This window comes from Mustela nigripes, chromosome 13 (assembly GCF_022355385.1).
Source record: "Mustela nigripes isolate SB6536 chromosome 13, MUSNIG.SB6536, whole genome shotgun sequence".
Lineage (NCBI taxonomy): Eukaryota > Metazoa > Chordata > Mammalia > Carnivora > Mustelidae > Mustela > Mustela nigripes.
Window position 1 is genome coordinate 6,429,551 of NC_081569.1, and position 25,861 is coordinate 6,455,411.

Here is a 25,861-nt window from a genome sequence, read left to right on the forward strand (position 1 = left end):
CTCTCTGCCTGCCTCTCTGCCTGCTTGTGATCTCTCTCTTTCTCTCTGTCAAAAAAATTACTAAAATCTTTTAAAAAAATTCTTTACAACTCTGGAGTTCTGAGGGGGTCCTCATACCACAAAACGTGGCATTTACTCAATAAGTATTTTTGAATGAATGAGTGAACACAGGAAGGGTTAGGTAGGAAGGCTATTGCCTGATCGTTAAGTATGTGGCACAGGGATTAGGGCAGGAAATAAAAGTCCAAATTCCCTTTTCTGGTGACGAAGTTGCCCCATACAGCCAAACTGTGTTCCTTTCAGCTTCAGTGGCATATCTGAAATTCATCAAAGACTGGGCCGGCCAGCTTGGTCACCCAGTAGCTTTGTGGGACCTTCATCTGACATCTGCTGGGACTCAGGAAGTTTGGAAGGCCAGAGCCACTGAGCAGTGGGTTTGGAACAAGAAGTCAGAAATGTTAAGTCTGTTCCTCAATTCATTGGGAGGGTTGACTTTTTTGGGGGGAGGAATGGCAGAAAGAGTGTCTGACAAGCAAGGGGTACTGGCTCAATTTTAGTAGATGTGCTGCCGAAGCGAGCCCAAGGGGTACTAGCTCAAAAGGAGGGGGTGTAATAGAGAAGACAACCAGTTCCCAAACAGGTCAGTGATCTGTGCTTAGACAAGGTTACCAGATCCTTATGAGAGGCCCTTCCAGCTGGGGAAGGAGATTGGGGGAGACTGTTGTTGGGGGGCGGGGGTGGAGGGCCGGGATCAGCCAGTGATAATCCCTCCTGGGCCGACAGTTTGCTGCTTGACCCCTCAGTCCTGCCCAGTCTGGGGCTCTGCCTCCAGCTCTCCTCGGGTTTGGTTTTGTCTGGAAGAAAACCACAGGCCCAAAATGGAGTCACTTACGTTAAGGCCTCACACAAGTAAACCAAGCCTAATCCTTAACCAACTGCACTTTCAACCCTCCCAGGAATGTAACCTTTAACCAGCCAGCCCGGAATTTCCAGTCAGCATGAGGACATTTACTCATAGACCCTTTCCGAGGAGGACAGCCTTGCCTGAAACAGTGCATTCCTCGCTAATAATTTCCCTTTCTCCCTGCCCCTTCTCTGCCTTTAAACATCTTTCCTTCTCTATAGCATGACAGAGCTGCTTGCTACTCGCTGGATGGGATGCTGCCCAATTCACGAATCATTTCATAAAGCCCATTAGATCTTCAAAGTTCCTCGGGTTAATTTTGTTTTTTAGCAACTTCCAGGGAAGAACTTGATGTTCTCCTGGAAACCGCCTCACTCCGGTCTCATTCGGGAGATGCGTTGTCCAGATGTCCAGCTGGCCCACGCAGAAAGGCTGTGAGCAGAGCCCTATAAAAATAGATTTTTCTAAAGCATTTCTTTCACATCCTTTTGACTCTGCAGACCAAAACCCAACTCAGATGTGGGCACGTTCCCCAGCAGATGAAGACGCCTGAGACCTCTCAGGGTTTGGGAGGCAACTGTTTCTCGTGTCACTGACCTCCTGGAAAGGAGGGAAGGAGACGAGCTTTATATGAAAAAAATAAATGTGCCGGAGCGGCAGCTTGGAGAAGATCACCAGGCAGGTAAGATATGAAGCTGGGGCTTGGATCCAGGTGCCGGGTCTAGATCTTTCTGTGTGACCCCCGGCGTGTCTCAGAGGAGCAGACAATCCTGGCAAGGAGACACCTTGGGGCGCTGCTCCACTGTGAACAGATCTGGGCTGGTTCTGACTGTGGGAGCTTCAGGGGTTCAGAGGAGGGGAAATTGGTCAGGGTTGGAGGGAGTCTCCAGAGAAATTCGTGAGGACAGCAGGCAATGGAAAGCCCAGCTGAAGTATGGAAAATCACATAAAGGAACCTCAGAATTCAGCCCACCCCTTCGGTTTCAGTGAGAAAACACTTTTACGTTTTTCAACTGAAAGCATATTTATTCGGCAGCGCTGGGCCCTAGCCCTTGGTCTCTGGCTTGGAAACAAAAGGGGGTTGTTTGGTCCTTGGGCCGGGATGTTTGCTCACAGATCATGATGTGTGTTCAGAGCATCTGGTTTGGGAAAGGGGGTGTGCACTTGGAGGATGTGAGTGTGGGGCCACCCCAGGCTCTGTTTGAGCCCATGTGAGGCCTGTGTTCACCAATGCTGGAGAGCAGAGGGGGAGGGGCCTGGGCCAGCCCGGTGGGGGGTGGGGACGCCCCTCCCTGCCTCCTGTGCACTTGGAGGGTGCTGGGCAGTGTTGACAGGTCATTCCAAAGCAGCATCCTGGAGGTGGTGTAGACCTTCAAGGTCGCCTGTCCTCACGGTCCACCTCCTGCTCTGTCTTCCTGACACGTGCCCTTTGTGTCGGTCCCTTCCAGCACAGGAAGCCCAGCGCCCACGGGGGGAGTCCGTCCGCCACTGTGCACCTAGATGCCGTCCCTGGGGAGCACCTCTTTCTCTCTCTCTCTTTTTAACGATTTTATTTATTTGAGACAGTGACCAAGAGAGAGCATGAGCAGGCAGAGAGAGAGGGAGAAGCAGACTCCCTGCTGAGCAGGGAGCTTGAGGTGGGGCTTGATCCCAGGACCCCGGGACCAGGACTCGAGCTGAAGGCAGACGCTTAACCAACTGAGCCATCCAGGCGTCCCCCTCTCTCTCTTTAAAACAAAATTTTTGAGTATAGTTGACACCCAATGCTATATCAGTTTTAGGGGTACAGTCCACTTCTCGCTATGTTACGCTGTGCTCCCCACAAGTCCAGTCCCCATCTGTCCCCATAATTACAGTATCGTTGACCATATTCTCTATTCTGTCCCTGAGATTCCCATGACTTGAGCCCTCCTTCTCTTGTATATAATCGGCTTGGCCACCAGCTCCCACACCCTGGATCTGGTTCTGCCCGAAGGGGAGAGTCAGGTCATTCTTTCCACGAGTATTTTAGGGGTGTTTCCTTTCTTATTACTGCACATTGTGCCCAGGCCTGGAGACTACATTATTGTGCAGCTAAGAAAACGGAGGCTCGGAGAGATTGAAGAATGTCTAAGCCCATTCTTGCCGCTGTAACAAAACAGCAGAGACTGGGTAGCTTATGAGCCATGGAAGTTTCCTTGGCACGGTTCCTGAGGCCAGGAAGTCCAAGGTTAAGGCAGCAGCAGATTCGGTGTCTAGCAAAGGCCTGCTTTCTGGTTCATGGATGGTGCCTTCTCGCTGAGTCTGTAGTGTGCTGGAAGGGGCAAAGGAACTCTTTGGCTGCTTTTATGGGAGAGCTAATCCCATTTTTGAGAGCTCCACTCTCATGACCCCAGCAGCTCCCAAAGTCCCAACTTCTATCACCATCACGTTGGGCATTAGGTTTCAACATAGGAATCTGAAAGCAAAGAACTTGCCCAAGATCCCTCACTTGGCATAAGGCAGAACTGGGATTCAAACACGTGACAAGATCCTGCTAGGGCTCGGGTCTGTCCCTGCGGCCTCTCTGGCTTCAACTCCTCTCCCCCTCCATCAGTCCTGCTATGTGGGCCCTTGTGCTCCTGGCTGATCAGCAAGGCTTGTGCCTTTCTCAAGCCGTGCCCCCTTCCCAATATTTTTAAAATTTTAGAATAGTTCCATGTTTATAGAAAATTTGTAAAGACGGTTAGAGTCCCTGTTAGATCCCTCACCCAGTTTTCCCCATTGTCAACACCTTCCCCCACCAGGGCACATTGTCACAACTAAGAAGCTAACGTTGGCACGTTATTGTGAATGATCACCATATCTTGTTTGGATTTTGCTACTTTTTCCATTAAAGCCCTTCCGTTCCCGGCCAGCATGCGGAATGCTGCACACACTTGCCATCGGATCTTCTCGTCTCCTCTGGTCGGGGACAATTTCTCAGACTTGCCTGGGTAGTTTTGGAAGTCTCGGTCTAGGGTTTTGTAGAATGTCCTGCAACTTGGTTTGGTCTGCGTTTTTTTTTTTTTTTTCCCTAATTTTCTGGTGTGTTCTTGGGAGGAAGACTACAGAGGGAAAGCACACTTCTTGTCCTATCATTTGGGACAATGCAATCCATGGAACTTGTCACTAATGCTGTTCATATTGGTCACCTGGGGAAAGAAGAAGGTCCCTTTTCTGAATCATTGTTCCACTGAAAAGTTTCTAATCTTTCCGTCCTTCCTGTACTTCGGAAACAAGCCAGTGGGCACCGTCCCTGCTCAAATGAGGGGAGGGCCTCTAAGTTCTATCTCCCAGAGGAGGGAATAGCTAGGTAGATTATTTGCAATTCTTCTGTATTCCTTTCTCCATTCACTCACTCATTCATTCATTCTCTCAGTCATTTGTTTGTACTGTTATGGACTCATGGATATTTATTTTATACTGTGGGTTATAGTCCAATAGCTCATTATTTACTTTGTTGCTACCTTTTTCCTGTTTTGGTGACTGGGAAACTCTTAGCTTAGTTTGTTGCCTGTTTCACAGGCCCTCCTTTTGTTGTCTAAAGCATTTTCTGGGTGCCCCAGGTTTCATCTTGTGTTCTCCCTGCCCTAGCCCTAGAACTGGCCATCTCTCCAAGGAGCCCCGATGCCTTTCACTGGAAACATGCAATACAGATCAAGTTCTGAGCACTGGGCTGTCGCTGCTTCTAGTCCGCGTCCGCAGACAGAACTAGGAAATAGGCACGCGCGTTCTAACCTGTGTGTACGCACACAGACACACACGTGCGTGTGTATATATACTTGTACCTGCAGTTTTTCCTACACCTGTCGTCTGTATCTAAACGAAGTTAAGCAGGAAGGCGTACTGACTGTTATGCCCCCCAAATGGGTCCGAGATTATAGGAGCGAGACTGATATAAAGCGAAGGTCAAGCAAAGATTTATTTCGTGCCAAGCATCAAGAATCAAACTAACCGGCCAGGGCCGCACCTCTTGAAGAGAGGGACGACCCTTCTCTGTTTCACGGGCTAGCTTTTAAGGGCAAAGACCCTGCGGTCGGGCCTGGCCACGCACAGGTGGCCAAATGAATTACAATTTACCCTAGTAGACATTTGAACCAGCCTATCACCTTGGTCAGAATGGGTGCCCAAAAGGTGCCCAAAGGGCGGGGCCCAACCTCCTTGGTAGCTAGGGAGACAGTATGCAACCCCCCACTGACCGGATGTCTCCACCTGGCCCGATCCACCCTTGTATTTGAGCTTTGTTACCTGGAGCTGGTTTCCAGGACTTGTTTTTAAGTAAGTCCCCTGGGGGAAGGGGAGCAGGGATAGTTTAAGGGTTAAACAACGTTATTGTCTCAACCTTGATGGAAGCCTCCGGCTAAATAGGTTCTTTCACTGACATCTCGGACAAACCCAGGACTGTGTGCTTGGTTCCAGCCTCCCTCCCCGCGTGCTCCTAATTTCCCTCTCCCGCAGTGAGAATCCCGACGCCTCCCCTCCACCAGCCACCACCTTGTCGCTGCCCAGGATGCCAACCCAAGCCATTCCAGCATTGTTAACCCATACTCCCATGAGGAACAGCTGGGGTTCGGCGGTTATATACAGTCCCTTTCGTCTTTAGCCTTACGGTTTCTGGCTGAAACACTGCTTCCCAAAGTTATGGAAGTCAGATCCTCTCCACACCCGTACCTGCTGCACCCCAGCCCACCTACTGCTTTTCATACATTTTGATTCTTTGGACATAGTCTGGAATCTTCCAACATTCTGGATGATTTTTTAAGAGATTTGATTGATTTTTTAAGAGATTTGCTTTATTTATTTGACAGAGAGAGAGTGCACAAGCAGGGGGAGTGGCAGGCAGAGGGAGAGAGAGAGAGATAGAAGCCCAGCAGGGATTCCCAAAGTGGGATCCTGACTTGAGCCAAAAAGCAGATGCTTAACTGACTGAGTCCCCCAGGCAGCCACCCGGATGATTTTTTTTATTTTTTTTTTTTTCCCTGTGCAATTGTCAAAGCTCAGTCTCTGGGCTGTCAAGTTCTATGCATTTGGCAGTTACTTGGGATTCTGTTTGCAGCACTCCAGGATCCTGCAGGATAATCCCATCACCTGAATAATCCCATCCCAGGTCTCCCCTCTGCAGTGGCCCATTTCCCTTCCCCCAGCCCATCAACCACTCATGTAGGTTTTTTGCCCTTACAGTTTTGCTTTTCCCAGAATGTCTCATGAATATAATCACAGGCCATGTAGCTGGGGTTTGGGTATGTGTGTGTGTGTGGTTGTTGGTTTTTTATGTGTGTGTGTGTGTGTGTGTTTTAAAGATTTTATTTATTATTTGACAGAGCACAAGGGGGAGCAGCCGGCAGAGGGGAAGCAGAAGCTGGGTCCACTGAGCGGGGAGCCCATTGTGGGGCTCGATCCCAGGACCCTGAGATCATGATCTGAGCCAAAGGTAGACGCTTAACCGACTGAGCCACCCAGGCGCTCAACATGTAGCTGTTTTGATCTGTGTTCACTCACCTAACAAAATGCATTTAAGATTTTATTCATGTCGTGTGAGTCAGTAGCTCTGTCCTTTTATCACCGAACAGTCCCTCATTGTATGGGGGTCCACAGTTCATCCGTTCAACCTACCGAAAGACAACGTGGTTGCTTCTGGTTTTTGATGATGATGAGCAAAGCTGTGGTAAACATTGGTTTTCAGCAAATAGGTTTTTGTGTTGCCCTAAGTTTTAATTGGCTGAGGTAGATTACCTGGGAGTGCGATCGCTTCAGGGTCCTATGGCAAGTTTGTGTTTAACTTTATAAGAAACTGCCAACCTGTCTTCCAAAGTGGTCGCATCGCTGTGTGTTCCTCAGGAGCGATGAAGGAGCTTTCCCCGTGCTCTGCGTGGCCGCTAGCATTTGGCTGGGGAAGGGTTTCTGGATTGTAGCCGTTCCAGTAGGTGGGCAGTGGTATTTAATAATTGTTTGCGTTTTCACTTCCTTAACAGAAAATTGTGTTGAGCGTGTCTTTGTAGGCTTACTTGCCATCCATAGGGTTTGGGGTTTTTTTGTGTGTGGTTTTTTTTTTGTTGTTGTTTGTTTGTTTTGTTTTTTATCTGTTTAGATCTTTCATCCATTTTAAAAATTGGGCTGGGTGTTTTCCTATTTTTGAGTTTTAAGATTTCTTTACTTATTCTGGATACATTTTTTTTTTTTTTAATAAGTTGGCAATCCCAGGTGGCACCTCACATTTCTTTTTTTTTTTCTTTTTTTAAGATTTTATTTATTTATTTGACAGAGAGAGAAAGATCACAAGTAGGCAGAGAGGCAGGCAGAGGGGAAGGGGGAGCAGAACTGCCAAGCAGAGAGCCTGATGCGGGGCTCGATCCCAGGACCCTGAGATCATGACCTGAGCCAATCCCAGGACCCTGAGATCATGACCTGAGCCAAAGGCAGGGGCTTAACACATTGAGCCACCCAGGCGCCCCACATCTTCCTTATTAGATAAATGACTTGCAAATATTTTCCTTCAGTTTGTGGCTTGTCTGTTAATTTTTCACACTGGTATCTTTCACAGAACAACTGGTCTTCTTGTGATAAAGCCCAGTTTATATCGATGTTTCTATCATGGATCCTGCTTTGGGTATCGTATGTATGTAAAACTCGTCCCCAAACCAAAGATCATACAGATTTGCTTCTGTTCTCTTCCAGAAGTTTTAGAGTTTTGTGTTTTACAGTGAGGTCTCTGATTCGTTTGGGGTTAAATTTTGTACAAGTCGTGAGTTTTGGCTTTGACTTCGTTCTGCGGGGTGCGGACAACCAGCGGCTTCTTGCATGGCTCCTTTGTCAAAATTCAGTGGGCTTTGCTGGTGTCGGTCAGTTTCTGAGCTCCGGTTCGGTCCCTTTCTCAGAGCTTTCGCCTCCTCAGATCCATGGGAGGCCGGTTTCTCGCCCTTCGGGGTCTCAGTGGGAATGTCACCTTTTCAGACAAGGCTTTGCTAGTCACCTGCCTAAACTGGCCTCCCTTCTCCCCTCGGTGTTTTGTCACACAGTCCTGTCCTGTCATCTGTGGAGCCCTTGCTAGCACCTGAAATAACTTCTCTTCCTCTTTTTTTTTTTTTTTTTTTTTTTTTTTTTTTAAGTTGAGGTATACTCGGGGCGCTTAGCTGGCTCAGGCAGGAGAGTGTGTGACTCTTGATCTCAGGGTGGTTGGGTTTGTGCCCTACGTTGGGTGTACAGATTACTTAAATAAACTTAAAAAAATATTTTATTCATTCATTTGACACAGAGAGATCACAAGTAGGTAGAGAGGCAGGCAGAGAGAGAAAGAGAGAGAGAGAGAAAGAGGCAGAAGCAGGCTCCCTGACAAGCAGAGAGCCCAATGTGGGGCTCAATCTCAGGACTCTGAGATCATGACCTGAGCCAAAAGCAGAGGCTTAACCCACTGAGCCACCCAGGAGCCCCTAAATAAATAAACTTAAAAACATTAATTGAGGTCTACTTGACATGTCATATCATATTATCTTCTTTTCTTACCTATGTAAGGCTTGGAATGGTGCTTGGCTCAGAGTTGGTAAAATAAAATAATAAAAATAAATTTATTTATTATTTTTTTATTTAGTAAACTCTACCCCCCAACCTAAGGCTTAAACTCATGACCCCAAGATCCAGAGTCACAGTCTCCAGTGACTGAGCCAGTCAGGTGCCCCCCTCTCTCTCTCTTTTAAAATTGATTGATTTTTTTTTATCATGGTAAAAAAATGCAAATACAATTTGCCACCTAAATCATCGTAAATATACAGTTCAGCGGGGCTCATTATATTTGTGCCCTGGCAGAGCAGCATCTCCAAAACTTTTCACCTTGCAGAACTGAAATGTGTCCCCCTTAAAGAGAAGCTCCCCTTATCCTGCTCTCGGCGCCTGGCAACCAGCATTCCACTTTTTCTTTCTAATAGGACTAGATTTTTTTTCCCCAAGATTTTAATTATTTGTCCATCCAGCGTGGGGCTCGAACTTGCAACCCCAAGATCAAGCGTCACATGCTCTTTGGACAGAGCCAGCCAGGTGCCCCTCCATGAATTTGACTACTTTGGGGACCTCATATAAGCAGCATCATGGGATTACCTGTCTGTGATCTGTTCTCTTTCGAGTGTTGTTTCTGTGCAGACCCATGTCCGCGTGAGGCACTTTTTACCGAGCTGTGCTGTGCGTGAGTGCGGACGGGAGCTGTGGACAGGCCTTTTGCTCGCCAAGGCACCTCTTTTCACCTGCAAACTTACTCGTCCTTTCCATGTGTTAACACTGCACTGGGCTGTATCTTAGCAGGTCTGTTTCGCTCTTCACCCCTGGGCGTTTTGGACCGTTAGTCAGTTTTTCGGAACCACCAACAGTGGTACCGTGTGCATCTTGGTACATTGGCTTTTTATTTGGGTAATTTCATTCCAGTGAATTTGTCCAAAGCAGAATACAAGGTCCAGTTCTGTAGGTCTCGCTACAGTCGGACTGTGATCCAGACGCGGAATAAACTGGTAGTTCTACCAATTAGGTATACATGTTTATTTCCCTCCCCCCAGCCCCATCGGCTTTGAGTTTTGTCGATGTAATGGAACTTCTGTTACGTTTCTCTGATTGAGTAGGGGTAGGACTAAGTGAAAAGTAAAAGCGTACCTGGTTTCCTTTCATATACATGAACAAAATCTAAAGCTCTTAAGTGGATTCCCTGTTTCAGGTGATCCTGGGATGACACTCGTTAGAAAATCCAACCAAATCTTCCAATACTGGGATGCTGTAATGCTGGGTAAGAAAAGTATTCAGACAGAGGAGCTACTAACCCACTGAACTCTACAAGGGTCAGATCATACAAGAAAATACCCTCCTTCTCTATCCTGCCTTCACCTGTTAAAATCCCTCCCCTCCTTGTCCCTTGTGGTCCCAAGGCCTAGGTCTTTTGTCTTTGCTCTCAGTGAGTTTAGCCAATGGTTCTCTTATTAGTTTCACACTGGCCTCATCTGGGGAGCTTTAAAAAAATACTCATTCCTATGCTCTACAGGGATTGAGATTTATTTGCTTTGAAGTGCATCCTGATCACCTGTATTTTTACAAAAATCTTCCCAAGTGACACTCATGTGCAGCGAGGGTTTCCAATCAATGCTCATGACAGTCAGTGCTCACTAAATGCTTATTGAGTGATTTACTGATTTGAGACAGGTTTCTGAAGAGCCGTATTCCCTTTCTATCGAGATATAATTCACACAACAGAAAATCCATCCTTTTGGAATGTGAAGTTCAGTGGTTTTAAACATGCTTATAAAGTTAGGGAACCATCATCACTATTAAATTTCAGGACATCTTGGGGCGCCTGGGTGGCTCAGTGGGTTAAAACCTCTGCCTTCAGCTCAGGTCATGATCCCAGAGTCCTGGGATCGAGCCCCACATCAGGCACTGCTCAGCAGGGAGCCTGCTTCCTCCTCTCTCTGCCTGCCTCTCTGCCTGCTTATAATCTCTGTCAAATAAATAAATAAAATCTTAAAAAAAAAAATTTCAGGATGCCTTCATCGCCTCCCAGAAGAAATCCCACACCCATGAACCATGACTTCTCATTCTGCCCTCACCCCAGCCCCTGGCAGCCACTCATCAACTTACTGTCATAATAGACTTGTCTATTCTGGACATGTCATATATACGGAATCATGGCCTTGTGTATCTGGCTTCTTTCACTTAGCATCGTGTTTTCAAGGTTCAGTCATTCTGCAGCGAGTATTAAATCTTCATTTATTTTTACGGCTGAATAATCGTCCACTGGATGGATAGACTACTTGGCTTACCCACCCATCAGCTGGTGGACATTTGGGAGGTTTCCGCTTGCCGGCTGTTAAAGCTGTTATGATCATTCACGTGTAAGCTTTTGTATGAACATATGCTTTTAATTTTCTTGGGTGTATACTTAGGAGTAGAACTGCTGGGTCATAGGATAGCTCTGCTTAATCTTTCGAGGAGCTACCAAATTGGTTTTCAGTGTCTGCACCATTTTACAACCCCATCAGTAATGTGTGAAGGTTCTGCTTTTTCGACATCCTCACTAACATTGTTATGATGTTTTCTTGAATATCGTCATCCTAGTGGGTGTGTGAAGCGGTATCTCATGTGGTTTTGATTTTTATTTCCATTTTCCTGATGACTAATAACATTAAGCGTCTTTTCATGCGCTTATTGGCTGTTTGTATATCTTCTCTGGGGAAAAATCTATCCAGATTCTTTGCCCATTTTAAAATTGGGGTATCCTTTGTTATGAGTTACTATTCTGATAATTTGGATATGAGACCCTTATCAGTCATGTGACCTGCAAATATTGCCTCTCATTTTGTGGGTTGTCTTCTTGCCTTTTTAAAAAGATTTCATTTATTCATTTATTTATTTGACATGGAGAGAGAGAGAGATCACAAGCAGGCAGAGAGGCAGGGGGAAGCAGGCTTCTTACTGAGCAGAGAGCCCGATGCGGGGCTCGATCCCAGGACCCCAGGATCATGACCTGAGTTGAAGGCAGAGGCTTTAACCCACTGATCCACCCAGGCACCCTGCTTCCTGCCTTTTTGATAGTGTCCTTGGAAGTAGAAAAATTGTAAGTTTTGATACAGTTCAACTAATCTACTCTTTTCTTTGGTTGTTTGGCATTTGGCGCTCCTATATTTAGGTCTTTGATCTACTTTGAGTTAATTTTTATGTAAAGTGTGATCTGTAGTCCAACTTTATTCTTCTGTGGTTATCTGGTTGTTCTGGCATAATTTGTTGGAAAAACACTGCTCTTTCCCCACTGAATTGTCTTGCACTTTTGTTGAAAATCAACTGACCGCAGATGTATCGATCTACTTTTGGATTCTTAATTCTATTCCATTGATCCTTATGTCTATACTTATGCCAGGACCACATGGTCTTGCTTAATGCGGCTCTGTAGTATGTCTCGGAATTGGAAAATATAAGTCTTCCAACTTTTTTTCTTTCCTGCAGATTGCTTTGGAGATTCTGGGTTCCATCCATTTCCATATTAATTCTAGGGTCAGCTCGTTAACTTCTGAAAAAGGACAGCTGAAATTTTGATAGGGATTGTGTTGAATTTATATCAGTTTGGGGATTATTGCCATCTTAACAAGGTAAGTCTTCCAATCCGGGAACAAGGATGACTTTCCATTTATTTAGGTCTTTAATTTCTTTCAGTGGTGTTTTGTAGTGTTTGGTGTACAGGTCTTGCACTTTAGTTAAATTTATTCCCAATTATTTTATTTTTACCGATGCTATTATCTATTATAAGTGAAATTATTCTCTTTTTTGCTTTAAAGATTTGAGAGAGAGAGATAGGATCTAAAAAAGAGTCATTTAGATAAAAGTCAGGGTGACCGGCAAGTCTCTTCCCGTCCTGGCCCCCTGGTTTCCTTCAGCTTAGGCCACCACCGTGCTCATTTCCTGGGAGACTTGTCTGTAGCTGCTCTTCCGCCTGGGGGCATAGGTGAAGGGCCGCTCCGGAGACCACGTGTGGGCTAATCCTAAAATATTTTCTATCTGATCCTTTATAGAAGAAGTTTGCTGATTCCCTTTTTAGTCTTTTATCCTTTCCAAGGATGCTGCTATGATATGCTAGGACATCTTTATATACATGCCATTTTACATAGTGAGTTCAAATGGAAGGAATGCTGTGAGTGCAATGGCTAGGGCTTACGGTCGGTCTGGGTCGCTTTGGTGGCTATTACCAAGCAGCTCTCCGGAGAAGCCGAACCAATTTAGACTCCCTCCAACAATGCATGCTTGGGCCCGCTCCCCTCAGCCTCGCATGAACAGTGCGCTAATCATTCGACACTTGCCAATCTGATTAAGTGAAACCTGGCGCTCACTGTACTTTTAATTTGCATTTTTCTCCTTAGGGATAAGGGCAAAGCATCTTAAGTCTAAAATTAAAAAAAAAAAAAAACAAAAAACAAAAAACCTACGAAACACCAAACAGTTCCTCCGGAGCCCTTCGCGGTACAGAGGACTCACGACGCGGGGCCTGGTCCCCCGCTCCCCGCCGGGCACCGGGCGTGGCCGCGGCGGGAGGCACGAGGCGGGGGCGCGGACCCCTCGGTGCCCCCCTTCCCTGGTTGGCCGCGGAGCCCCGCCCCGGGTCCGCCTCCCGAGGGCCTGGGCGGAGCGGGCGGGCGGGGGGCGGCGCCGCGCTGCCTGATTTATTCCCGTCCAGGAGCTGCAATGAGAGCCCCGCAGTGTGCACAGCTGAGGCCCCTGCTCCGGCGCCGGTGTCCCCACGGCATGCCGCGCCCCCGCCTGCTGGCCGCGCTCTGCGGCGCGCTCCTCTGCGCCTCGGGACTCTTCGCCGCCTCCGGTGAGTCGATCGCGCCGCCCTCCGGTCCTCGCCCCTCCTTTCCGCGCGGCTCGGAAGTTCGCCGCGGCGCCCTCCCTCCACCACCCCTGTTTACAAACTTGGGCAAAGAGCGGGGCCCGTGCGGAGGGGCGGCTGCTCGGGCTGCGCCCCGGCCGGACGCGGGGATGCGCTCGGCCTCTCCTGCGCTCTTCGCGCTCGGGCGTTCTGGGCAGTGGTAGAGGCTTGAAAGTGGGGCGGGGACTGGGGACACCGGGTGACAGCCCGACGGCCCCCAGGGATGGGGCTTACACATAACAAAGGAATCTGCTGTGTCGGGCCTCTCTTTTCCCATCTGTAAAATGAGGCCATTGAACTGCGCCCCACTCTGGCGCGTCTTCCACCTGAAGTTTCTAGGGCTCTTGTCTTGCTAAGTCTTGTCCAGCCAACTTTCCCCGGCTGCTCCCTCGCTAGCCGGCGGCTCGTGTGTTCATTGGAGTTTTGCATCTCCGCTCGTAGGTGTCTGGTGGGATGAGCGCGGGCGGGGAAGGCCGAGGGAGGGGACCGGACTTCGGGTGGGGCCCGGGAGGGGGGCCCAAGAACCAGGGGAGGGACTTAGAGAGGGCTGCCTCCCGGGCTGGTGGTGGCTTCCGACTCCCTCCCGCGGCCTTGGCGAGCCGCTGTATCTTCCTCGCTCCTCCTCCCCCGCCGAGGAGGCCTCCCGCGCACAGCTGGGCCTTGGGCGGGCTGGTCCTGGGGATGCCCCCATTTCATCGTGGGGCCCGCACAGCTGGTCGCCTCCAGGACTTTGAAGAGGTGCCCATGATCGGCGCGCTTCGGGCACCCCCTTCCTCATTTTCTCAAAGAAATCGGGGGCGGGGGGGGGGGTGGCTGGTAGGGATGCGGTCAAAGCGGAACCCTGGCGCTCCTTCCTGCCTTCCTACCACAGTCCGACCCCCACGCCTGGAGCCAGAACCTCCCGGGCCCTCCAAGCTCAGCCACACTTGGGTACTTGGAGCTGGTGGCTGTCCAGCGACCCTGAGACATAGCTGGGTCTTTGAAGTCCCTTTCTGCACCTCTCTGTCCCCACCATCCGAGCCCTGGCTAAATGTTCCTGGGGAAGTCACCCACAAGGCAGGACTCTGAAACCTCCAAGGTGGTTTGGTGGGGGGTGATGGGGCTTTTCCCGGAAAGGGGAAGTACCATGGGTGCGGTGGGCAGGTGAGTCCACCTAAGACCTGGGCTGTGGGGGGCAGGGGCCACCTTTCACGTTCCTTTTTTACCCAGTGGACCGCTTTGCGCCAGAGCAGCATGGGGGTGGGGTGCGGTTGGTTGGGGAGAAGAGGAGTTGAATTTGGTTGGGACAGGAGCCCAGGACTCTGGCCATTCCCAAAGCTCTGTCTGTGGCAGTGCCCTGGCCTGCCAGGTCAGGGGAGAGGATTAACCTGCTATTTAAAGCCAATGACTAATAGCTCATTGGGAGCCGCCTTAAGCTCCCAGGAGCAGCCGAGGTGGCAGTCTGAGGGCTCCAGTACTCATTAACGGTGTTCCTGTTCCTCTGTTCCCTTCTCAGGAGCTGGGCCCCCGCTCTCTGGAGCTTTGAGATTTCAGGAGCCCCACCCCCCGCCTGGGATGGCATGATTCTAGGGGGAGGAAAAGCGATTTCTCATGTCTTCCCCTACGTGGCAGGGTAGGCCCTGCTGGGATGTGAGGGTCCGCCAGGAGAGCCCCCACCCACCTGGCCGGCCTGGTGGGCGGCACAGATAGCTCCCATCTGTCCCCCAGGCCCTGGGGCTAGAAGCCCTGTGGTCTTCTCCAGCCCTCCTCCTCCCTCTGCCGCGTTTCTCAAATCCGCCTTCCCCCTCACCTTTTCACCTGAATTCCTCTCTCATCAGGCCACTCACCCCAGCCACTCCTGTCACATTTCCACCCCAGAGCCAGAGAGAGAGCTTGGTGTGGCCCCAGGACACCTCCCTGCCCCAGGGGAGCCTATCCACAGCTCTGCAGATGGCCTTTTCTCCAGATTCACCTTTCCAGAATGGGAAAGGGCTTCCTCACTCCCACCTCCCTCTTGGGAAGCCCCCCCCCCTTTTTTTCCTTTTGCCTCGGTGGACGACGGTGGGCTGCTGAAGGAAAGTTAAGGGCTCCCAGGCTCTTGGACGGGAAGTCTGAGCTGGTCATTCCTAAGGTCCCTGCAGGTCTGGCCCCTACCTACCCTTTCTGCTCTGTCATCCTTCTCCGCAGCGTACCGTACCGTGGTCCTGTACTCCTCTCCTTCTTTAGAACATTCTTTCCGCCCTGTTGGGCACACTCCACTCCACCTCTTAGACCCAGCTCCCCTGCCCCTCTGCGACACTTCCAACCTTGACAGAAGCCCACCTCCAGTGGCTCTTCATGCAGGCTTCTGTCTGGAGCTGGTGATGCCTCTTCACCACCCACTGACTGTCCCCCTCTTTCCAGTGGCTTCTTGAGGCCTGGACCACACCTGGTTCCCCTGTTTCAGCGACCCAGCATGTGCATGATAGGGCCCCCCTGCCCCCAGTATTTACAAGGAATGACTTGCTATTCTTGAGTCAGAGCTGGTGACTTTGCAGGTGACTTCTGTGACTCTAGCCAGTGCCTCAATGGTGGGACCTGCATATTGGGCCAGGACAACACCCCCTTCTATTGCCTCTGCCCTGAAGGCTTCACGGGCCTGATCTGCAATGAGACGGAGAAAGGTACCTGCGTCCCCCACCCCGCTTCGCCCCCAGCTCCCAGCTGCAGCCCCTGCTGCCGGGCCCTGCTTTGTCCCCTAGTGGGTGGAGGTCCCCAGCCCCTCTCCTGTGCTCAGCCAGCATTTCCCTGAGAACTCCCCATGCCACTTGGAAAGCTGGGTGCTTCCCGCCCTGGGACTGATTTGCCTATACCTGACCCTTCTTGGCACCAGCCTGGCCCAACTTCCCATCAGGCAGAGGAGAGAGGGAGGGAATGGCAGGGGGAGGCGGGCAGGGGGCTGAGTCTGTGCAGCGGGTCCTTTTGGGGCATCTGCATTTCTGGCTCCTTCCTGATCCCCTGCCTGCCTTACCCGCCTCTCCACCCCTAGGTCCTTGTTATCCAAACCCCTGCCGCAATGAAGCCGAGTGCCGGGTGGTTGACGACTCGCACAGAGGGGACGTCTTCACTGAGTATGTCTGCATGTGTCGTCATGGCTATACGGGTGTCCACTGTGAGACCAGTGAGTATCTGGGGGAGGCTGCTCTGATTGGGGAGGCCCGGAGCAGCCCTGGCCACATGCTGGCCTCGTTCCCTGCCTTAAGGTTTCCTCTGGTAGATCAAGGGGAAGATAGAGCCTCAGTTCGCGCTTCTGTTGTCCTGGACTAATTTCTGCTTGGCCTTTTGTCCTCAGGCTGCAGGCCAGGCCTGATATCACTGTAGTGGACGGAAGGGTGGTGGTGGCCCCAGAGGTCCCAGGAGTGCTGCTGCCTGGGTCACCACGAACCAGTGGTGACACCCACAGTGTTAGGATTAAGTCCTGAGAGTTTTCTCCCAAGAGGGGGAAACAAATACATTCTTAATCCTAGGGACAGGAGGTCAGCAAGTAAGGCTGGGGGCCTTGCCTTGGAGGCTGATGGTTCCTGGCCCAAGTTTGACCGCGGCCTCATCACAGAGCTCAGGGAGGAGGGAGAGGCCTGGGCAGGCTGGGCCGTCCCCTAACGGTCAGGCGGTCAGAGGCCCGGCGTGTGCAGAGGGGCTGACCGGCCCGGTCTGCCCGGTTATCCACTCAGCCACAGAATGGCCCTGGGTGTGTGCCCAGCCTCCAGTGCTGGCGGTGGCTGTCCACGCTGTCCTCCCTCCTGGCTCAGCTGGAGTCCCTCCCCCCAAGCTGGGACTTGTCCTTGCCTGCTGCAGGCGGGCGGGCGGGCGGGCGGCTGAGTCTGCATCTTCGGGGGGTCTGGGTTCTTCTGGCCAGTGGGTCTGCCGCTGAGCACCTTGCCGGGGGCAGGCGGTTCCCCTTCCCACCGATGTGGGGCTGCTCTCTGAGGCTGATCTAAGAAGCGGGGGTTGTGGGCCAGCTGGGTGGGTGCTGGGGCCTGGGGGAGAGCACCTCCATGGAGGTGGCAGGGAGGGGCCTGTCCCTTGGGCTCGGGGCTGAGGCCAGTGTCTTTTGTTGGAGACACTGGGTGGAGGACTGTGTGCATGTCTGTGTGTGTGTGCGTGTCTGTGGTTGGGGGGGGGTCCCTAAAGCAGACAGCCCTGGGTGGGGCCAGGTGTGCCCACTAATTACTGTGCGGGGAGCCAAGGTTACTCTGGGTGTGCTGGAGTTGGCATTACCCACCCAACCTCCAGCTCTGTGGCCTGGGGTCTGCCACGGGTTCGATGCAGAAGGCAGGAGGCAGCACAAAGGTGGAGGAGCCCCCAGAGGGACCACTGCAGCCCCTCCAGAGGGAGACGGAGAAGCAGACCCTCGTAGAGCAGGGAATCTGACTGGCGTGGGCTCGATCCCAGGACTGTGAGCTCATGACCTGAGCTAAAGGCAAATGCTTAACTGACTGAGCCCCTGAGGTGCCCCAGGATTTGCCTCTTCCTTCATGTCTAGTACAAGTACTGTTCACTGCCAACTGGGGTGTCTCTTTTCCCAAAGCTGTTCTGGGGACGGCAGGGGTGGGGCTGGACACGTTGGACCTCCTGGTGGGCTGGGGACACTGAAGAAGAGCGGGTCCCACTGGAAATCCCTCCCACCTGGTCCCTGGCTGCCCGTCCCAGTGATGGCACAGGTGCCGCGGGCAGCCCTGGGTCCCAACTCCCCTTGTCTCTCTCTCCCCACCTCTTCCTTACCAAGCACCTCTTCTTGGACCCTGAGAGTCCTTTCCTGATCTCTGCCCTGGGTCTCAGCAGAGGCCACACTGTGATTTTCCGGTCGTCTGGGACCCATGTGTTTGGGTGGCCACCTGACTGCCACCTCCCCCATCCCCCTTCCCCCTCCCCCCTGCAGTCTGCACCATGCCGCTGGGCATGGAGACGGGCGCCATTGCCGACTCGCAGATCTCTGCCTCCTCTGTGCACTTGGGCTTCATGGGTTTACAGCGCTGGGCCCCAGAGCTGGCCCGTCTGCACCGCACGGGCATCGTCAATGCCTGGACAGCCAGCAACTATGACAAGAACCCCTGGATCCAGGTATGGAAAGAATGGCTCGGGGGTGGGGGAAGGGGGGCGGCGGAGGGATGGGAGAGAGTCTGTTTGCATTTGAGGGGTCACAGCCGAGGTCCAGGTAACAAGGTTGTGGGCTCCTACAGGTGAAGGGTCCGTCAGTGCAGAGCAGTATTGCGGGGGACTGGAGTGGGGGGGCGGATGGGGAGCAGACCCCAGGCTGCAGAGGGGCTGTTTGCCCTGGATGCAGCCTTTGGGGTCCTTGTCCTTCTCTGTGTGCGTTCTTGAGCATTGGGCCCAAGGCTCTGAGAGGCCCCCATGGGAAAGCCCCTCCTTGTTTCTGGGCAGGGGGAGTAGAGAAGATCTAAAGAACCCAGGAGATAAGGGTACTGTCTTCCCTCCCCGGGTCCAGGTGAACCTGATGCGGAAGATGCGGGTGATGGGCGTTGTGACACAGGGTGCCAGCCGCGCAGGCAGTGCTGAGTACCTGAAGACCTTCAAGGTGGCCTACAGCAACAATGGACACAAGTTCCAATTTATCCAGGGTGCGGAGGGGACAGGAGACAAGGTGAGGGCTCTAAAGAAGGGCTGTGGTCCTTATCCTCTGGGGCCCGAGAGCTATTTGAGGGCCCTAGTAGTGGAGGGAGGGTATGCTGGACCATTAGCTATGTGGTGGGTCATCAGTTACCTCTTGGTTCCCAGAAATTGGGAAACCTACATTATGCCCATGTTCTATAGTTACAGGTGATAGCTCTTACTTTATAGATGAGGATAATGGACTCAGAAAGGTTCAGTGACCTGTTGAGGGTGGCTGTGGTGGTGGAGGTGGGAGGCATTCTGAGCCTTCAGGGCTACCATGTACAGCTGTGCAGGTTGTACACTGCTTAAGGATGTCATTTCTAAGTGAGTACCATTCACAGTGTAGACATCATGGGTTTGTGTACTTCTGCCTATGGGGAAATTAGTATAATAAAGTGTCTCGGGAGAGGAGTGCCTTTTCCTAATTTGCAGAGGCACCCTATAGGTGATAGGTAGGCAAGTGTGCAAGATAGGAGTTCATGCCCATCCCCCATGACGACCAAGAAAGATGTGAAGAGGGGTGGCCAGAGGAAGAACTGACCCCCTGCTGGCTCTGCTAAACCCCATCTCTTCCTCCCAGGCCCGACGAGGGAGGTGAGGTGACCCCAGGAAGGTAGACTGCCCACGCTGACCCATGCTCCAATCTGTTTTCCTCCTAGATATTTGTGGGCAACATGGACAACAGTGGCCTGAAAGTCAACCTGTTTGACTTCCCTCTGGAGGTGCAGTATGTGAGGCTGGTCCCCATCATCTGTCACCGGGGCTGCACCCTCCGCTTTGAGCTCCTTGGCTGTGAGGTGAATGGTGAGTACAGGGAAGCTGGGGCATTGCTACGAAATGGGCTTCCCTGCCCACTTCCTTTTCAGCCAGGCGGAGCTGGGTAGGACGGCAGCAAGGCCAGGGGACCTGGGCTCCCACAGCAGATGCACACCAGAGGGACCACCGGCCCTCGGGGCACTTGCTTCCATGTTTGCGGTCTGCCAACCCTTGGCAATTTGGGGTTGTGGCAGGAAAAAAAAAGACAATCCCTCCAATTGTCAAAGTATTTTTTGTTATTCTGATCGGTTCCTTGAGCTTCTAGAACATGTAGTGTGAGTTCTGTTTTACAGACATCAGCTTCCTGAGGTCAGGAGTTTGTTTTCTTCATGGCTGTAGTCCCAGTGCCTGGAACGGTGTCTGGATTATAGATGATCAATCAACATTTAATGAATGAGTGAATGAATACAGAGGCCCCGATAAATTTTTTGTCAAGTGCACACAAGCTGGTTGTTATTAAAACTTGGTCTAGATCCCTGGGCTTTGGACACCCACCCATTTAGTGCTCCCCCAGCCCCTCCCTACCCCAGCCGGCTCCCCCCGCCCCCAATAATTCATCATTCAAGAGAAATGTGGGGACTTCGAGAGTCCTAGGCCTGGAGCTGGTGCTTTCTGCTGCTCTTTACAGAGAGTCCCATGTGGAGGAATGTGGGGAGACAACAGAAAGAGATCTGTTTCTGATCCAGGAAAAGTCATCAGGGACCCTCAGGCTGCAGGGGCTAGGCTGGGCAACTTTGTCTCAGCCCTGGGCTCTCCGGCGCTGGGTTATTTCCCTCTCTTTGAGGTGACAGCGCCACCTGCTGGCCTCTGGCGGAACTTCAGGGTTCGCTAGGCAGAGCTGCCAAAAACCCACCCTTTTAAAGTATGAATTTAAGTCATTGCATTCCTTCTCCCAGGGTCATTGCTTTTTTGAGCCTTATTGTTTAAGTGGGGGATTAAAGACTACCTTTTGCTAAAGGGAAATTTAGGCTGTTGATACAGGGGGCTCTGCAGCCTTTGGCTGTATTAAAGTTGGCCTGCATGGTTCACGGTCCTGTCCCAGCTGGCTCCCTCCTAGGCCAAGAGAGGGCAAACTCGGCAAGCTGTGGAAGCTGTCCTGCCTGTATTCCTCGAGATATGGATCTTCTCCTTTCCCTAGTTGGCATTCCAGAGGGCTGGTGAGAGTGTTGGTGTATGTGTGTATGGACACGTGTGTGTGCATGTGTGCACGTGTGGCACTGAGATCTGGGCACGAGGACACCCCTGTTGGGATGGCTTTTGAGTGGAGGCTTGGATGACAGAGGAAGCCACAATGAAGAACTTGGAAAGAGCATTCCAGGCAGATGAGGAGCTGGCAAGTGCAAAGGCCCTGGGGTATGTTGAAGGATCGAAGGCAGGCCAGTGGGGCTAGAGCCTAGACAGCGAGGGGCAGCTTGCTGGGCAGTGAGGCTGGAGAGGTGGACAGAGCCTAGCGAGCTGGGCTGAATGAATCATTTTAAGGATTCAGATCTTTGTCCTCAGAACAAGGGGCAGCCATGTGGACGTGGGGGAGTGCTAACAGGAAATGATTGGAATGTGTCTAGAAGGAATCCCTTAGGCTGTGTGGGGAGAATGGGGGCAGAGGCCCATCATGGGGGAGGGGAGTGGGAAAGTAAGGTGGCTTGGATCAGGGTGGTAGACTTGAGCGGGGTTGGGTTACAGCCCTCAAGTCAGCGTGAGCTCCAGGGACCCAGCAGTATGAGCATCACCTGGGAGCTTGTAGAAACGTGGGCTCCAGCCTCATCCGAGACCCACGGAGAGAGAATCTTCATGTTTTCCCTTTTTAAAATTTACTTGACAGAGAGACCACAAGTAGGCAGAGAGACAGGCAGAGAGAGATGGAAGCAGGCTCCCCGCTGAGCAGAGAGAGCCCGATGCAGGGCTTGATCTCAAGACCCTGACTGAAACATGACCTGAGCCAAAGGCAGAGGCCCAACCCACTGAGCCACCCAGGTGCCCCCAGAATCTTGATTTTAACAATATCCTTGGTTGATCTAAGAGAAACACCCCTCTGTGGGGTCCTTCCCAGGGTCACATAGCGAGGGATGGAGGGGAGAGTCCTGGCCTTTGGCGCAGTGCCCCTCCCCATGGCATTTTCCCTGGAAGGCTGATTTTGCCAGCCTGTCTGGGAACCACCTGCCTCCCGGCCCAGGAGCCTCTCTCTCTGGGAGGAGTGTGGGGATGACTTGGCGTGCCACTATCACAAGGAGGCATCCAGCAGACAAGGGCACAGCTGGAGGCAGAGGATTTTAGTGGCGAGAGTGCAAGTATCTGGGGGAGCAGAGTGAGGATTCTGCCCGGTGTGAGACATACCCATCATGGTCTTGGGAGCTTGGTCTCCTGCCGCCCCTCCCTAACTGTCCCAGCCACCTGCCGGTGGGTGTGGCTATGCAGAAAAGCCCGGCCCATTGCTGAGCAGGGCATGCCTGCGCGAAGCCTGGACTAGCTTCCAGGGCCCGAGTGGCAGCACCGGGAGGAATCGGTGTTGAGCGTGAAAGCCCCCTGGGCGACTCGGAGGGGCTGCTGGGCAAGGAGATGGGATCCACGCTGAGCCCAGGGATCCTGACTGCTCTCATTTCCACCTGCTGGAGTGCAAGCCGTGTGGTCTCCTTCATCCCTGGGTTACCAGCAGGCAGGCCTTCATGGCTCTGGGAGGGGGTGTGGATGGTGGCGATGATGTCACAGCCTGGTGTGGGGAGCAGGAGTGTGTCTGTGTGTCTGTGTGTACATGTGAGAGAGAGACACATGTGAGAGAGAGACAGACTTAGGCACAATGCTTACCATCTCAGCCTGTTTCTGTACCTATAGAATGGGGTTACTGATACGGCTTTCAGGTTCCTGGTGGTGATCGAAATCACACAAGTGAGCACTGGATCAATGGGTTACTTGTTGCTGATGTCCTTGACCAAGATCACAGGCCTCAGCCTTGATATAGATAGCAGCTGGACCATAGGAGTAAGAGAGAAGTCCCATAGGGGCCTAAGTTCCGCCCAAATGAGGTGGTCAGGGCAGGCTTCTTGGAGGAGGTGTCTAATGAGTCAGGCCTTGAAGGCGTGGCGGAGGTGGTGGCAGAGCCTGCCCTTGTGCAGAGGGGACAGGCGGTGGGGGATCTGGGAAGGGCACAGCAAGGTGGGGGTGGGAACTGAGGGCAGCTGGCCCAGGTGAGGGGTGGGTGGGGTGGGCAGAGAGGAAGCACAACCGTTGACCCCCCAGTCCGTCTTGTGCTATTGCTTCTGGGAGGCTGCAGTGAGTCGTGATCTTGGTGACGACAAACCCCTTTGCTGGCAGGATGCGCGGAGCCCCTGGGCATGAAGGACAACAGCATCCCCGACAGACAGATCACGGCTTCCAGCATCTACAGGACCTGGGGCCTGAATGCCTTCAGCTGGTACCCCTTCTACGCACGGCTGGACAAGCAGGGCAAGTTCAATGCCTGGACCGCTCAGACCAATGATGCCTCCGAGTGGCTGCAGGTGTGTCGGGCTGCAGGGCTGCAGGGCTGCAGGGCACGGGTTGGGATTGGATCCACGGGGTGACCTCGCCCAGCCCAGGCTTCTGCTCCCCAAGGGGGAGTGTCTGAAAAGCCGTATTTTTAATTCAGCGTTATTTCCCTCCTCCTTTGTGCTGCACCTTCTCTGGATTCGGCAATGGAGAAGGGGTGTGTGTGTGTGTGTGTGTGTGTGTGTGTGCGCGTGCGTGTGTCCACTCGCGGTCAGGACAGAGGTGGGACACCTGACCCGGGCAGGTGCCCCACAGGACTTCCCTGCCTGACACTCGGTGTCTGAGAATACCCCATGGGACAGCCCTTGGATTTCATGAAATTGGGAACCAGGAGAGTTCAGGGACTGGGAGCAGGACCTGTGTCTCTCGGTCCCCAGTTGCCCTTAGCCTGTAGAGCTGGGATCTGTGAGCAGCTGTCTGCGTTTGGACTCCTTCGAGATTCGTGCCAGGCCGCAGACCGCCATGCGGGACCCCCCGGGAACCGCGCCAGTGTCTCTCCTGTCCTTGTTCTCTTTGGACCGGGGGAGGGGTGGGGACTGGCTGCGGGTTGGCCAAGGTCCGGGCTCTAAACTCTAGCTTTGCTGCAGTGAGGTGTCTGACAGAGTGTGGCAAAGTAGGTGACAGGCTTTATGTCCCTCGTATAAATGAGAAGGTCGTGCCAAATACAGTAGCTTCGTCCAAACTGGAAGCCCTGCCCACCCTGCCTCCCCGGCCTGTCTGCCTTTTGCTACCTTCTTGGAGAGAATGGTCGACACAAACACAACGTGGTTGATTTTTCCCTGTAGATTGACCTGGGCTCCGAGAGGCAAGTGGCCGGCATCATTACCCAGGGGGCCCGAGACTTCGGCCACATCCAGTATGTGGCAGCCTACAAGGTGGCCTACAGTAACGACAGCATGAACTGGGTCGAGTACAAGGACCCGGGGTCTGTCGACAGTAAGGTCAGTGTCTGGCCAGCCCGTGTCCTGCCATCCCTCCGGGGGTGCCCTTGGAGTCTGGCCAGGAGCTCTGAGGGGCGGGGTGGGGCGGGGTGGGGCGGGCCGGGCCCTGGGGCCCTCCTGACGACCCCCATCTGCCTCCAGATCTTCCCTGGCAACTTGGACAATAATTCCCACAAGAAGAACATGTTCGAGATGCCCTTCCTGGCTCGCTTTGTGCGCATCCTGCCCGTCGCCTGGCACAACCGGATCACCATGCGTGTGGAGCTGCTGGGCTGTTAGTGCTCGGCCTGGCCGGAGTGACCACAAGGGCCTTGGGGCAGCCGCCCCGTACCTGGTCCTCCTGGCCTTCGGGTGGCCTGCTGCCTCCTCCACCCCACCTCCTGATTGTCCGCCACCTGGGGTGGGGGTGGGGTTCAGCCACCCCTCTCTCCCAACCCCCCCACCCCCCTTCTCCCTGCCCCTGCTGCTGTCCAGTTCTCTTAGGCCCTGTGGGAGTGAAGTAGGGATGGAGCGGGAAGGGCAGAGTAGGGAGTGGGGCCTGCATCTCCCCGGATCCCTGGTTCTAGTCTCTTGTGTTTTCCCGACACTCGCTCCCGCCCCCCAAGTGCCCACTGCCCCCGGAGGAAGACCCTGAGGCACCAGGCTAGAGAGAACGGTCTCCTGTCCCTCAGCACGAGGCTGCCACTCCTGCCGCTGCCACCAAGCCCTCTTGACACATGCCCCTTATCTCCCGGGAGACCTCTTGACCCTTGGCCTAAAAAGAGACAGAAGGGGATGGGGTGGGTGGGCTTCCGGAGAGATAAGGGTGGAGGTGGGTGGCCTGGGGAGGGGGGAGGCACCCTCTGTGCTGGTTCTTTACCCCAGAGTACACAGGCAGCTTCAAAAATATATTTATGTCACCCCCGGAACTCTTGCTGTGGTTCATCGTTGTTCCGATCGGCATGGGCTTTGGGCTGGTGCTCGCACCGTCCTCCTCCATCCTCCCAGAGGCAGGCATGCTGGTGTCTCCTACCAGCTTCACAGCTGGAGAAGGGCAGAGACTCCTCCGGACTCGTCCCCTCTGTCCCCTCCGTTCTCCAGCCCCCTGAGCCATGCAGCCCTGGGGGCCCGTAGCTGCAGCCCGTGGCGGGGGACCCGGTGGGGGGTGGCGCTGGCACAGAGGCTGTCTCCATGAATGCCTTTGTTCTTTTCCCCCACCACAACCCCACTGCCGAGGCTGTTGATTTTTGGCATTTTCTCTGCATCCGGAGTGGGGGGCTACAGAAAGGACTAGAAACCCTATGAACCGGGGCTGTTTTCAGAGCTGGGGGAGGCCCCGGGGTGGGATGCGAGGAAGCAGCCAGGGCCCTGGCTGGTCACCAGGCCTCCTGGCGGAGCACACAGGGTCCTGGGAGGCTGCTGGCAGGGCAGCAGGGCTGTGGAAAGCTCCAGGGGTACCCTCGGCCGTCCCCCCCTGCCCCCCCTGCTGAAGACAACAGGAAGTAGCCAGTGAGTGCAGGCCAGCACCTTGGTGGTCTGGGAAGGAGATGGAGAGGTAGAGGAGGGACGGATTAGTGGGAAGGGGTATAGGAAACCACCCTTGTATCCCAGGCCATGGGACACAAGGTGAATTTTCTGGAACAAACTTCGGGAGCCATGCTGTGATACACAGAGGCACCTCCTGGC

General features: G+C 53.0%; 1 protein-coding gene across 1 annotated transcript; it reads left to right on the top strand.

Moving 5' to 3' along the window:
* Positions 1-1,477: 1,477 nt before the first annotated feature.
* On the top strand, positions 1,478-25,104 carry MFGE8 (milk fat globule EGF and factor V/VIII domain containing). The gene is made up of 10 exons (XM_059371600.1): positions 1,478-1,586; positions 13,095-13,235; positions 15,806-15,931; positions 16,297-16,428; positions 18,187-18,368; positions 18,754-18,909; positions 19,580-19,724; positions 23,043-23,227; positions 24,041-24,196; positions 24,338-25,104. The coding sequence occupies exons 1-10, from the start codon at positions 1,535-1,537 to the stop codon at positions 24,473-24,475; spliced, it is 1,413 nt and encodes a 470-aa protein (XP_059227583.1). The 5' UTR covers positions 1,478-1,534; the 3' UTR covers positions 24,476-25,104.
* Positions 25,105-25,861: the final 757 nt, after the last annotated feature.

Bases quoted from the DNA above. Each gene is read 5' to 3' on its own strand.
- MFGE8 (XM_059371600.1), top strand. From the start codon at position 1,535: ATGAAAAAAATAAATGTGCCGGAGCGGCAGCTTGGAGAAGATCACCAG. The intron at 16,429-18,186 runs GTGAGTATCTGG...TCCCCCCTGCAG, and splicing joins GGGTGTCCACTGTGAGACCA to TCTGCACCATGCCGCTGGGC. The intron at 23,228-24,040 runs GTGTGTCGGGCT...TTTTCCCTGTAG, and splicing joins ATGCCTCCGAGTGGCTGCAG to ATTGACCTGGGCTCCGAGAG.